The sequence below is a fragment of the Pomacea canaliculata genome, linkage group LG14, assembly GCF_003073045.1.
Source record: "Pomacea canaliculata isolate SZHN2017 linkage group LG14, ASM307304v1, whole genome shotgun sequence".
Lineage (NCBI taxonomy): Eukaryota > Metazoa > Mollusca > Gastropoda > Architaenioglossa > Ampullariidae > Pomacea > Pomacea canaliculata.
The window spans coordinates 16,980,984-16,996,390 of NC_037603.1; the positions used below are offsets into that span (position 1 = coordinate 16,980,984).

At 37.6% G+C, this 15,407-nt stretch overlaps 1 protein-coding gene across 3 annotated transcripts in view; it reads right to left on the bottom strand.

The window, feature by feature from the left end:
* Positions 1-15,407, bottom strand: part of LOC112554850 (myosin-VIIa-like) — a 183,678-nt gene that overhangs the window by 34,201 nt on the left and 134,070 nt on the right. For all 3 annotated transcript variants that reach the window (XR_003097330.1, XM_025222903.1, XM_025222905.1), the window contains exons 33-38: positions 12,489-12,673; positions 10,648-10,769; positions 9,116-9,276; positions 6,512-6,603; positions 5,344-5,405; positions 207-359 (exon numbers count right to left, since the gene is read on the bottom strand). Coding sequence is in view for 2 of the 3 variants with exons in the window: in XM_025222903.1 (XP_025078688.1) it covers positions 207-359; positions 5,344-5,405; positions 6,512-6,603; positions 9,116-9,276; positions 10,648-10,769; positions 12,489-12,673 (775 nt within the window). In the remaining variant the exon portion in view is untranslated. The remainder of the gene's footprint in view (positions 1-206; positions 360-5,343; positions 5,406-6,511; positions 6,604-9,115; positions 9,277-10,647; positions 10,770-12,488; positions 12,674-15,407) is intronic.

Consider the following 15,407-nt stretch of genomic DNA (forward strand, 5'->3'; position numbering starts at 1 on the left):
AGTACTGAGCTTCTGGAGCTGTTATACAGTGCCTTGATGGTGCAAACCAGTCCTTATTCCGTGTTAAAGGAGTGCAGCAGGATCCCACCCCAAACTCTAACCTCTTTATCAATAACCCTAGTGTATAACTGGTTGACAGAAGTGCCACATTCACACTGTGCACACACACACACACACATGCAAACCGTATTTGTATTGATACTTACCTTAGGGTCTTTTGCAAACGACTGATGCAGTCTGCTGTGATTGGGTGAGATCTAGTGCGAAGAAATTGATTTAGCTCTCGGAGCAAGTTGGTGCTTGGTGCAAAACATCCTGTAGCTAGCCACATCAATTGCCAGCCTCTCTCTTCACTCACCCTGAAACCAAATTAGAGCATTTCACCACCTTACAAATGATGCTAATATATTTACACTAGCTGAAAATCCGTCCTAGTTAATAGGGTTTTATGACCTTTCTTCTTCCCAACAAGCTCTCTAATTTTCACTTTGATAGACCTCAAGATAGTGATGTGAAGCGGTTGATTGAGGCTTTAGATAGCCGTGGTCTTTGTCAGGTGATTGATAAACCAACTCATAGACTTGGACACATTCTTGACTGGGTTATCACTCGTGCGCCATCAGAGTCACTGGTCAAGTCAGCTGTTGTCGAGGATTTTTTGATTTCAGACCATTTTGTGCAGTCCTTGGTGACTGATCTCTCTCGACCAAGGCGTAGAAAGACATCTGTTTTGTGTAGAAATTTGAAGATTGACCTGAACGCTTTCAGAGAAGGCCTGCTTCAGTCAAAGTTGTTATTAGATCCTCCCACAGATGTAGATGAGTTAGCAGAGTTATATAATCAGACTTTACTAGAGCTGCTTGATAAGCATGCACCTGCAGTCAGCAAAATTGTTGTAGATAGACCAGATTGTGCGTGAAGCCAAGAAACAGAGATGGCTGGCAGAGAAAAAATGGAGAAAGACCAAACTTGAGATTGACAGACAGCTGTATAAGTTAGCCAGAAATAAATATGTTTGTGCTGTAAAAAAGGCTAAATCGCTATTCGTGCAGGAGCAGCTAGAGGCTGCGAGTGGAAATCCCAGAAAGACTTTTGACATTGTGAACAGCTTGTTGGGTAAGAACGGGACTAGTCCGGTTCTTCCTGAGGTGGATGTCAAGTCAGCTGCTGATCAGCTGTTTTCCTTCTTTGTTAATAAGATAAAGGAAATTAGTGCTGGACTTCAGAGTGCAGCTTGTGAGTTGCCAGAGTGTGAGGAAGATTATTCTGTGCCATTTGCTGGTGTTCCGCTGACTTCTTTCACGTGTATTGATGAGAGTTACTTGAGGAAACTTGTAGCGAGATCAACTAAAACTTCATGTGCCGTTGATCCTGTACCAACTAAATTTATTATTCAACTTCTGGACATTCTATTTCCTGTCATCTTGGACATTATTAATGCCAGTTTGAGAGCAGGATGTGTTCCATGGTGTTTTAAACAGGCTGTTGTGAAGCCCTTGTTGAAAAAAACGAATCTGGATCCCTCCGACTGTAAAAACTATCGTCCAGTGTCAAACTTATCATATATTTCCAAGCTACTGGAGAGGGTGGTTGCAGAGCAGCTTATGACCCATTTTATTACTTATGGCTGCCTAGATAAATTTCAGTCAGCGTATCGTCCTGGCTTCAGCACAGAAACTGCTCTTCTTCGTGTGACAAATGACATTCTTTGTAGTGTCAACTCTGGCAACTTAGTGCTGTTAGTATTACTCGACCTGAGTAGTGCGTTTGACACCATCAACCACCGCCTGCTGCTCCAGAGATTGTCGTCAGAGGCTGGTATCCAGGGCGCTGCACTGCAGTGGATTGCCTCCTATCTTGCCGAGAGATCTCAGAGAGTGATTGTCGGCTCTGCAAGCTCTGAGGCAGTTCCTCTGGTGTGTGGCGTACCACAGGGCTCCGTTTTGGGTCCATTATTATTTTCGGTATATGTTTCACAGCTTGGACGGTTCATTGAACGCTTTCAGATGGGACGTCAGTTCTTTGCGGACGATACACAGATTCTGAACAGTTTCCCCCCCGACCCGGCAGCGGCTAGGATTGCGCTTCAATGACTTGAATCTTGTTGTGTTGCGGTGAAGGCGTGGATGACCAGGAATCGTCTTAAAATCAACGACGACAAGACAGAAACGTTACTGTGTGGCCCCAGGGCCAGAAGGGAGCAGATTGGCAATAGTGCCGTGCAGGTCAGTGATGCCTCCATAGCCTTTGCTGACTGTGTACGGGACCTAGGGCTGTTTATTGATGCAGAGCTCTCCATGTGCAACCATGTCAGTTCTGTTGTGGCTAAGTCCTACTACTTTTTGAGGACTTTAGGTCGACTACGGCCCATGCTGACTCAAGCTGCTGCAAACTCACTTGCTGTGGCTACCATCACATCACGATTGGACTACTGTAATAGTGCATTGTGGGGTATATCTGCTACTCAGTTGGATCGACTCCAAAGAGTTCAAAACACAGCTGCCACGATTGTCACCCGTGCAAAGTCGTCCACTGAGCACATCACCCCTATCCTACAGAGCCTTCACTGGCTCCCAATGCACAAGCGCATTGATCACAAAGTACTTTCCATTGCCCAGTCCTGCATGTCTAAAACTGCTCCTGACTATTTGCAAGAGATAGTTCCTCCTTATCAGCCGTCGCGTAGCCTGCGCTCAGGCTCCCAGTCACGCTTCTGTCTCCCTGCAGTGGAAGACACCAACAAGAAGCGCACTGGAGCCAGGGCCTTCAAAAATGTGGCACCTAAGCTGTGGAATGCTCTGCCATCGTCGCTCTCCACCATCACCTCACCAACCACGTTTCGAAAAAGACTGAAGACCCATCTGTTATTTAAGACAGACTTAAACAACCTAGCAACACTTCTGTCTTTATTTTTACTTTTCTGGTGTTTTATATATTTGTTCACTTTATCTTTTTCTTCTTTTTTTTATTTTTTTGTTTTTTGCTGCGCAATGATCATTCTTCTGAATGGATACCTGTGCATTACAAATAGACATCATCATCATCATCATTTTGAATGCTTGGCTACCCTAAGTTTTGTTAGATTTTGACTGAAGACACCAAACATCATTTGGAGTCGTCTGTTCCTTTAATCTAAAAGCCCTTTTCTGCCAGGCTAAGAGTTCACAGTCTCATATTTGTAGCAGAATTAAATACTGATGGCCTTGAAGAGCATTTCAATTTCTTCTGAAGTTTCTTGATCATAGCAAATTCAGTATGGTGTACTCCAAATTGTTACCCTGTTCTGGTTAAGTTGCGTTATCTGTATGCCCTCTTGTTCAGGCACAATACTGATAGCTTTTATTTTTGTTCTTGGCTCCACATCACCTTCAGAGGCTATTTCATAAGAAGAAAAACTTTAGCAAATACAGATGGATAAAAATGGCATACCATTACCGTACTTTTACAGTAAAACATATTTGGATGGTTGGCTGGTTCAGTTTTATGCCATGCCAGCAGCTAAGGCTATATCAAGGTGAGAAAAAGTAACTTTATAAATGTTAAAATACAAGACCCCAATGTGACATAATAACATTACCACTTACAATAAAAGCTAGCACAAGCAAAAAGGGTACAATAAAAGGGTAGGTAATAAGTTAAAAAAGGGTGTTGTGGTCCAAAAGGGGACAAATATGCCAGAACCTTAAAATCAATCAAATAAAAAGCAATCAGCAAACAAAATAATAAAAGCAAAAGAAATAAAATGAAAAAAGTTATAAAAAGGGGAAAGAGCAAAGAAAGTGAAATATGCATCTAGCTTAGGGATGTGCTTTATTATTAAATCTTTAGAAAGACAAGTTAGGGCCTGCAGGTATACAAAAATTGCATCATTACTCCCAACCAAACCTGTTGGAGAGATATGGGTGAGGAAATAATATACAACAGCAAACCATCTTTGGTTCCAATGACAAAAAAAAAGCAGTGTAGTGTATCACCCTTCAGCAAAATCTCAGTTTGGTATCCATCTTGGATACCTAGAAAAGTTGAGGCAATAAAAGACGATTTTGGATGAATGGTGAGATATGTGAACTGACAGCTTCATGGGTTACATTGACAAACTGTCACACTGACACAGAAGATTTCTGAATGCCCCAATGGGCGAGAAATTGTCAGTAGACATGTTCAGAAACCCTTCTGTCAATTGCAACAACACCTGAGACAAGCTGTTCAGTATCTGCCCCCTCAAAGACTAAGTAACAGAACTAAGAAAAGATATCAAAACCAATGTCAGAGAAATCCTATCGCTAAACCATAAATTAAAAAATTTCCAAAGAAATCTCACTTCTTCTATAAGTTCTAATAACATTTTAAAATATTCCTGATACTTTGAAATGTCTAACAAAGTATTAAATATTTTCCAAATTACTGAGCTGAACTCAAATTACTGAGCTGAACTCATTACAAGATATTACTTCCCAAAATCTGAGTAATCCTTTCATTCAAGATAGGTTACAAATGCCAATATGCATATTTAGAGTTTGCAACCGTAATAGTTTATCATTCATGTCAGTAGAGTGACAGTCAATGGGATTGCTGACACCATGTAATAATTAGGTGTATCCATGGACTTTCTGAATTTGCACGACAAGGTTTTAATCTCCTTGGCTTTAACCTTGAGCATTACGTGGGCCTGAAATTCAATGTAAAAATCAGCTCACTGTCAATGTTTCTAATGTTTGGTATTTTATATAAAACAGTTACCACCAATGTTTGTTTTTTTGGTGTTTTATGCCATGACAGCAACTAAGGCTATATCATGGCAAACAGTTACCACCAATGGCACTAGTGGTTTTATGAAAAATTGTTCACAAGCATCACTTGTGGTACTCTGAAATAACTCTAGATGCAGTATTAAGCCTGAGTGCCACTTAGCAGGGTTAACTTTTGTTTAAAATAAAAGACCAAGCACTGCTAACCTATGAGGTTAACTTTTAGCCTAATCTGTACTATCAAGGAAACAAATGATAAATTACAACCAAATAGTTATATGAAAATAAAACTAGGCCTTTTATTGTAGTAAAACAACCCCAACCCTAACTTATAAGAATGCTAACTTAATTATTGCTTTAAAACAAGTATGTTATGTTTAGAATAAAAACCATCAATAATACTATAACAGGGCTTCTGCTAAGGCTAAATTCTTTGGGGTCCCAGGGACCCCTTCTTCAGATTTTTAAGGGGTCCCTGTTCTTTGCCCAAATTTGAAGGGGATCCCATTGACGAAAATTGAAGGGGTCCTCCGAACTTTTACTGTACCCAATTTTTTGCGTAAGCAGAAGCCCTGCTATAAAATTAGATACTTACACATTTCGATTATCAGTGAGCTGCTTCATAAGCTGACAATAAATCTCATCTCGCAGTATCTCCTGCAAGACATTTTATTTTAAAGTTAATTTTAAATATTAAAAGAACCTTTTCTTTTCCTGTCTAAAGATGTCTGAATATGTAATAAACTCCTTGAAAACTGTTATAAAACATATAAGTACAATACTTTATCAAACTGGTAATGTCGATAATATATTAAACTTTAGGTGCAGGGACAAAGTCGTCACGAATAAATCATACCGATGTCTTTTCCTAAATACACCAAAAACAAGGATTTCTTGCAGCATGAATCTAGAAGTAGATCTTGGACACACAGCAGGCACAGTAGTACTTTGTTAAAACATCCTTAATGACAACTAAGATAACTATAATTCACAGTGATTTTAAAACATTACAACTGCAAATAGACGGATCTGTTTCACATCATTAAAAATTATCATAGCCAGACCATTAATTAGTCACAGCATCTAAAAATCCTAGCGTCAGTCTTTTCTCTTTGTGATTCACAGAAAGACGATGGATGTTCTCAAGGAGACATTTTATGTAAGGCGATGCAATAATATTTGAGAAGGCAAACACAAATTTCCTGAAAAAAGATGTTTTGTATTACATTGTATTTTGTATTGTGATTCCTTGCAAAACAATCACCTGTGATTCTGTGCAACTGACCATTCTCTTTTTAAAAGACCCATTTAACTTAAAATAGCTGAATTAAAAATGGTATGCATTGTCTACGGACTATCTTTTTGGGACCACTGCACAATAAGCCATTGTGCATTGTTCTTTGGAGTTTCTCCTTTTCCTATTTCTGCTTTTAGTTAACAACAAAGGTGACTGCTTGCAGTTTTAGTGTATGATTGACATTCATTCCCTCTAAAGCTTATGCTTTTATTATTAGTATAAATATCATCAGAATCTTCTGAAATTTGAAAATATGAAGTTATTAACTTAAGACAATAAGAAACATTACAAAGAGTTAGGTTATGAAGTAAATAAGCTGTCATATGTATTTCTGTAGGTGATTTTTAATTTTTATAATTGTACTTTTAAGTACTTAATCCAAAATATGATTGCTAATTACTAACAATGTATGGTACATATTTCTGCACTCTAGATTCTGGATTTTGTGCAAGTATAATGTACTTACATTTCTTAGAGAAGCCTCAAAAATCTGGTCTGTGAATTCATTGGCTACCCTGCCTTTGCGGCTTGGATGATCTCCCATGTACTTCAAAATAGCTTGTCATGGATTCAGGATTATAATGCTTAGAGGCAATTATACTACTGTTTTCCGCACTTTGAAACATGAAACAGTAATGCTTGCATAAGACATCAACAGTCATTCTCTAAACAAGAGCTGTGCCTGATGCTCAAAATAAGTTGTAACTTTACAAATGTTACTTAGAACAGTGGTTCTCAAAGTGTGGTCTGCGGCAAAGAAGAACAGAAGAAAAAGATGCAAATGATCACAAATAGATGTCAAATAATGCAGAAAATCAGCATAAGAGAAATAATAATCAGTCAAACTAGGAGACAACAATAATGATAGTAATAATCAGTTACAGAAAATTACATCCTGGAATAATACATGTTTTAGGATGAGTCAAAATACACTCATAAGCAAGAAGGAAAATAAAGAAACCAATTAAAACAAGTGTGACCGTTCATATTTGAATTTCATCATAACAGTTAAGTGTGAAAAGAATTTGTAAATAATTCAAGATGTAGGCAGTCAAATGACCCTGAATCAAAAAGTCACAGGAACCCCTATAGCTTTTTGATACAGTCAAGAAAAATATTCTGTGCACCTTTATCACAAGTGTCAGTTGAGGAATAACTAGCTACTCCTGTTGATTTGTCTGTTGTGTTTTATGCTGTGCCAGCAACTAAGGCAATATCATTGTGAGACAGTCACCTGATGAAATGTGGAGATTAACAGACTTCCCAGTGGTAGAAGGCAATAAACACTAAACAATTTGAACAAAAAGGAAAAATAATATAAGAAAGAAGAGAATAACCACTAAATCTGAACAAAAATATAAAAGGGTGAGTAGTGTGTTCAACGGTGTTGTGACCCCTGAAAAGTATATTATTAAAATAAATGATGTGAACTAAAATAACACCTTAATTCTAATTGTACAGTTTTATTATTTTGAAAATGAAAAACATAACTGTGAATTGTACTTACTGAATAAAAAAAAAAAAAAAAAAAAAAAGCATGTCTCCTCCTAAGTCTACTATTACTAAGTACTACCTCCTCCTACTGCACAGAACAGCAAGAGAATGGGCAATCCAAAAGACAGGAAAGGTCAGAGTGTAACTTATTCTTGCCCAGAGTGTCCAAGCCACATTGCTAAAGAGACTGAAAATAGACTGTGAAGATAAACTTACAGCCAGATGACACAAATGACTGTAAAAGACAAAGTCTGGCAAGCCACATGAACCATATGGAGCTGGATGATAAGATGGTCAAAACAATAAGAAAGAAGAGATTGGAGTGCAGATAGTGAGTCTGAAATGATTAAGAAGTTCTGCTTCAAAGATTAGTGAACATGCTGTAAGGCTAGACAGATGGCATGAAGTTTCAAAGTGGTGTCCCTTCGCCTAACAGGCTTGATGGGGCTAGTTCTTCTCATTTTTGTTTTTTTTCTGCTTGGATTTGCTGTGCTTGCAGTGCCTATTGTACCAGCCTACACTTTTTGATGACCTCCTTGGCATTGTGTTGGACTGTTTACTTGACTGAGGCCTACTGTTTTTTTCCTCTACTGATATCAACTCTCTTATAGCTGTTAGTCTTCTCTAGCTAACACCATCGGCCCTATGCTCCACTGGGGGTGATTAGAAACGAGAGAGCTAACACCATCAAAGTTTCTTCATTTGTTCAAGTTGTCCCTGTGACAGACTTTCCTTCAAATAGTCATGTGCTTCAACTGCAAATTTCTGATTTAATAATAATAATAATCATTTATAGAATACTTTTCCACTGATTTGACCAAAGTGCTTTAAAAAAATTATATACAGAAGTAAACTGAATCACTAACAACCATGCACAGCATTTACATGTAACAGACGGGCACACTTCTACAACAGAAATATGTGCCCTTTCATGCATAGAGTTAATATAGACATAAAACACATAAAACAGCAAAGTGTCCCTGAATCCAAGAGCAAACTGGTGGGGGTTAAACTCATTACTTTCTCCTGTTGCACAGAATGGCCTGGAAGTGGATGGTCAGAAAGACAGGCAAGGATGGCATGCAGCTTATCCTGGCCCAGAATGTCCCAGTGTCATTGCCAGAGAGACTGAATATAGGATGTTAAGATAGACACAATCAGATGACACTAGTGACTGCAAATTAACCAGGAGAATGGCATGTGACATGCTCTGCTCAAACATTGCCTGGGATGCCAGCATGGCCACAAGCTCAAATGAAGATGATGTCCTTGTAGCAACAAAGAACCAAGAACAGAACTTGACTTCATTTTCAAATCATCTCAAGATGAAATCATAGTGAATGGATTATACAATCATATGGTTCAGCAACAAAGGAAAATTTCTATCTCTGTTAGGACCAGACATAGACAATAAAGATGTATGTATATTGTACATTTTCTTTTGATACTTCTTGGGATACGACATGCATATTTTCCCATCACCACATACTTATGTCAGAAACATAACTGGCATAGGAAAAAAAATAATACTTATAAAAATAGAACATACCCAATTAAGCAAATTGTTCAAGGATACAAAGAAAACATGAGCATGCATCTGTGCTAAGCTCTTCCTTGCCAGCCAGTTTTTTTAGCAGAGGTTGCTTTATGGGTTCTTTAGAGTAATGCCACAACTCATCTGAGTGCTTTCGTCGTGGAGTTTTTAGTGTACCAGTCAGTGTTCTTTTTGGAGGCAACCTGTTTAACAACAACAAAAATCTCAGTATCTTTCTTTAAATTTAATTTTGATCCCTCAGTTATTGTTGGCAAGAATAATTTATTGTGGTTTTTTCCCTTCTAATAAAACCTCTTAAAATTCATCTACAGTAATTCAAATCTTGGCTTTAATCAGTCAATAAGCAGTTACTGCTACCTATTTCTACCAGAATGCAGTAAAGTATGAGTAAAACAAAAAGTAAGCTTCATGCATTAATATCTATTTGGAAAGTTCAAATTACTATCTTTTAATTCCGACACCCTTAAATTATTAGGCCTTGCTCACAAAGATACAACAAAATATTTCTAAACATCTTATGACTGTGAATTAGCCACAGTGGACTCAGTCCATAAATAACAGTTATATAAGATTTTGTATGTGCATCCCTTGAGTAAAAGCTCATTAATGTCATGGACCAGTTCATGCCTATGTTTCAAAGTTGGCAGCACTAACATATGAAAGAAAGAGGTGTGAATTGGAGAATATGGTTTGGAATAGTAGTATAGTGTACAGTACAGTATTTGTTTCTTAGTACAGTATTTGTTTCTTAGTCTGTGAAGTCCTGAGCCACTCGATAATGAAATGAACATGATTTTGGCAGCCTCACGCAATCGTTTTTTGTATGTTGAAAGAACACGCAACTGTCTGGTGCGAGTATGTTGTAGAAACACCCGTGACGTGACATCAGGCACGTCTTCTTCCTTCGGTCTTCCCGGCCTAAGTAAATTTTCTACCTTGTTCCCCCCAAAATCTACTGCTGAACCATGTTCACCAAATACTTCGTGTCATGGTTAGCCCTTTCCCCTCTGACATTCTCATTCATTCTATATACACTTGAAGTCATTAGGTCGCAAAAGGGTTAAAATAATCAGAAAAACATGGATGTTTGTGCAAAAGAGGTATGTCACGTTTTGCGCTGCACATATTTTTCGTTTTCTGTTGAAAATTCTTAGAACAGATTTTAAAAACATGAAATATAATAAGCACACTTCAGAGTAACACATAATAATCAAACATAACCAACAACTTTTCTATAAAAGAAAAGAATATCCCTACCAAATTTGGTGAAAATCAAGCAGCGAGGATTTATATAGGTTTCACACAGAACCACAAGCATTTACAGATCATCATTACACACTATCTTATTTATAAGATGATAAGATGATAAATAGATTTTGGAGATAAGCGCAAGAAATTTGATTCAGGCTTGTGAGCTTTCCTGCATTGAGAAAATGAGAATACCTGGAATCACAACAGAAATAATTTTAAACAAGTCCCATTTACCAGTACATAAGTGCACGAAAGAAAGAACTACAGGCATTCAGTAATGCAAGTATACACTATATGTATACCTGAAATGGTCCATGGCAAAACTTTCTAATGTATGAGCTGTTTCATCCACTTTTACAGAAATTTCTTCCTGAGTTGGAAGTAGAATATGTTCTGAACTTTGTCCAGAATGTACAAATAAGTTCTGTAACAAAGATTATTTATTAGCTGGTGTAATATATTAAAAAAATAAACATCTATAAGCATTAATATTTTTACAGGTCACATACAATTCTTAAGGAATAATTACTAAAATACTGAAAAATTTTCTAGTTTTGAAACACTGTAGAAAACTAAGTAAATGATTTATAAAATGAGCTGATGAAAATAAGAAGTTGTGATTGTTTAGTTAGGATGCCAATAACTCCCTCTAATAGGGAAGCTCAGGGAGTTTTCAAAGGTTGCTTGGCTAATTGAGTTTTATGCCATGGCAGAAACTAAGAATAGTACAGGGAGAGAAGGCTACTCTATCTTAAAAGGGTAAAAACAAGACCCCTAAATGACACAATACCACCACTAAAAATATAAATCAAACATAAGGAATCAGGATAAAATAAAAATGTAGGTAATATGTCAAAAAATAGTGTTGTGGCCAAGAGTTACCACAAAGCTAAAACTTTAATTCTCTATACAATTTGATTTTGCAGCAGCAAAATGTCTTCACAGCTACAGTGTGTTTTGTATTTGGTAATATGGACAGGGGAGTGTCACAGAACACATCACACTGTGCTTAGATAAATGAAGATATAAAGGGGAGAAACTGTTGACTTCTTCAGGGATTAACAATTACTCCCTTAAGGAGAAGAAATATTTTGCTATATTTGAAAGTAGACAATAATAATAATAAATGCAAAATTTGTAAAGCGCATACTCACACTCCTAGAGAGCATGCTGTTAGTGCTTAAGAACAAGAATGAAACATGGACAGCATACGAGGGACAGGAAAACAAACAAATAGCATATGAACTATAAAAGAATCAACAACGGTACTAAACGAAGAATAAAATCAAACACAGAAAAGACAAAGGGGAACCAAATAGCAAGAACAAGAGATGAGCTTAACATGATATTACAAAAGGAAGGGTGTGAAAAAGGACTAGCATTATGGAATGATGACAATGAGTCAGTTGGTCAAGAGTCACATTTGAGACAATCTTCTTCTTGTTTTTATTTGCGCCCCAGTGGAGCATAGGGCCGCAACCACACCCCGCCATCGGACTCGGTTCTGGGCATCCCTTTCCAGTTGGGACCATATCATGCTAGCTGTCTCTGCCTCTCTGTGGACTGATCTCCTCCATGTCTGTCTGGGTCTCCATTTGAGACAATATCAGTTATTTAATTTGGCATGTTGGAGTATACAATCAAGTCAAATAGACAAACTGGCATAAGAAATTCATAGTAGAACAATTCCTAAAGATACCAACAGTTTCTTCCCCTATTTATTTGCTGATATATGTTTTGTGACACTACCCTGTGTACATTACGGTGAGGACACAAAACACTGGGAAAGAGTTAAAACATATACAACAGTAGACAGACCTTGGCACTCAGGACAAAATGAATGGGGTTCACCTCATAAAAAGAAATACATGGCATAGTTGTGTCCCATCTTGTCTATTAAGTGCTACCTTCCTCCCACCATACACCATGGCATGGAAGTGGGCAGTCAGAAAGACAGAGAAGGATGGCATAAAACTAAACATAGAAGAATATCAGACCTAACTTGTTTGCTCATTAAGGTAATATGGGAAGATTGGAAAATTTTAATGCAAACATATATATAAAATAAAATGTCAGTCTTCTCAAACTAAAGAACAAATACTAAATATATCATAAAAATACTGCTCTCAAATACCTTACATACCAAAATTTCTTCTGGGGGTCTTGTGATTGTAGGAAGGACATAGACACATTCAGCAGGAAAGTCACCCTTTTGAGCAGTTCGAATATTTTCACCAGAGCACCACCCAGAATTCATTGCCATCTCACCATTGAACTGGTCCAAAACAATAAGGTCGCCCTTATGGAAAGTCAGGAAATTTGATCCATCTGCAATAAACAACATTACTTGCTGTGCTAATGAAAAATGCACTGCTACAAGCAAAGCTTTAATGGCTCTCTCCACATCCTACACACAAATCTAAGGTTTGATGTAAGTGAGAGTGACTTGCCCTTACCTGAAGCAAACAAACCTGATCAAGACTAAGAAGCTGTGTGCTATCAAGCTGCTGTGAGCATTTAAAAGCTATTTTCATAAGACTTTTTTCGGTGACCATTATATTGTCCATATTCTGTGGAACAATCTCCATAAATTCACCTGGGGTTTATTTTGATCGGTAAATAAATCAAAGCAACTCACTAATAGTTACTACACTATCACAATTATAGTACACTTTCACAGTTATTGATATTGTCGTGAACCTTGGGGAATGAATGTGAAGTAGTACTGAGGATCATGACTGCCACTACCTCGGGCTGATTACACTCTCAATACCTCTGCCATCTCATGCTGACATATTTATGTATGCAAAAAACTTAGACTAAATTGCTAGTAAGGACCCAATCTGACTCCGAGCCTCCAGTGTATGTACCCAACAACAAAATCAAGGCAATTTAGTGTATCGAGCAAATAATTAATATTTAAGAGCTTTTACACATTAATTTACAAATGATACAACAACTTCAGAAGTCCACCGATGGCTGTTTTCTAGGAGTCCCACTAAAATTCCTTAATGCTAATCCAGTTATCATGAGTCACTACCTTAACTACTATACACAACACACTTCATGCGTTTGACACACACTCGCCACTTATCTCTACACACAGATGTCTCTTGCCATGTGGAGAGCCCTCCGATGTTCTTGACATTTGGGAATCCATTGATATCATATCGATCGTTGTTGCCTCTTTCATGAGCATCGAGACTCTGGGCACAGCCATGTGCCACCACATGTCTCTTCTATTGACTCTAGGCCAAACTGCATTCTTAAACTTAACAGTTCCTAATAAGGGACCAACGCTTGTCTACCAGCCTCAAGTCTCTGCTGTTTGTGACCAAACAGCTAAACAGCTACTGGTGGTGAAGCCTTGAGCACTCTGATAGAGCAGGTCTTTACACACCTTTGAGATGGCTGTGCTGGAGTAGTCACGATTCCAAAGACTCAGCAAAGAATATGAACAGACTTGAACAGACCTCTGTTACAACCTTCCTCCTTGAGAATCCAGTGCGAAGACGATTCCTTGCTGATCACAATGTTAAATCCCTATCCGCAAGGATCATCCTCCCTCATGATTGGTCAAGCCAACTACACACTCACTTCCAACAACCACTTGCGTCCAGTTGGTTGCAATAACAATAAGCATTGTTGTCCTGTGATAGGTATGCTGTAGCTTTACAAGTAATGGACTTATTTTGGCCTTTGGTGATTGCTGGTCTCTCCTTTTGTGAGAGATCTGTAGCGAAAACTGCAGTTCCACATTCTGAATTAACACTTGGCCTAGATATATTCTGATGTAAGCTGTCAGTGATTCCTGGGGAGATAAACAGCAGTGAGACATTTTTGTCTGTTGTCCATCCTGACGCATGGACAAAAGGACAACCGCTGTTCACCTATGTAATGCAACCTTCACAGCTAGCCCATTCCTATAGTTACCTATTCCACCTTATGATAGCCTTTTTAACAGTGCATTCGCCCAAATCACACAGGAAGCAGAAGTGCAGCACCAACATTATAGCCCTATTCCTAGTTATCTCATGACAGCGATGCTAACAAAGAATAGTCTCAAAGCCCTTAAGACTTTTTTTTATATGTAGCTTGGTCAAAATATTGATAACATACATCAGTTAAATGTGGTTGCTATTTAACAGCAACAACAGTTGAATAAAGGCATCTCTCACTCCATTATCATTTTAATTAATGGAAAGGCAGCTCTTTTCGTTTTGTTGAAAACAAATAGAGAAATATAACATAAAAAATAGTGCAGAATGCAGTACCAAAAATTTAGTAATTTATAAAATGTAGTGTTGATAGTAAAGTCTGCATCAGCAGTTACTGATTGCAAGATCTACCGTGAAATTGATAACAGGTCTACTTATCAGTTTAAGTTTGAGAGATGCTCTCTTCCTTCCCATTATGTCTCTAAAGTTACAAAAAACTGCACTTATTTTTAAAGTCAAAAGCTTATTTTTTTGTATGTTTGAGAATAAAACATGATGTTCAATTATTTTAAGCATTTTAAATCACAATTGCTGAATGAGAAACTTTGTGACTGTTGATAATGAACTAAGGCAAAGAGATAACTAACACAAGGTTCAAGGAGAGTTTTGGGGGTCTAAAAAGGTCCTGCATTTTGACAGTTTGCAATGCACTGTTTCATTACTTATCTGCAAACTATTAGGCTAATTCAATTTTATGGTTTCTTCTGAAAAAGACCTCTATAGCTTATTTTTTATTTAGCCCTTTTCTGCTGTTTGACTCTCACTTGTACATAGGCAAGTGCATATAGACTCACATTCTGAAAGAAACATACAGATATTCATTGACATATTCATTTACACATAGATGTTTGTCAAATTGTGCTTCAGTTGTCACCGGTATTGGCAGAAAGAGCAGCAACTCATTATGCTGGACAAATCATATAAGAATATGTTTAATGGCTAAGTGAGAATGGATTCTGAATATGATGGCAATGAAAGAGACAGAATAAAAGAAAGATTAGGCCTGTCCTATACATACACACTAACCCTCTTCCTGACTTGCTTTCTCTTCCACACTCCCTTTC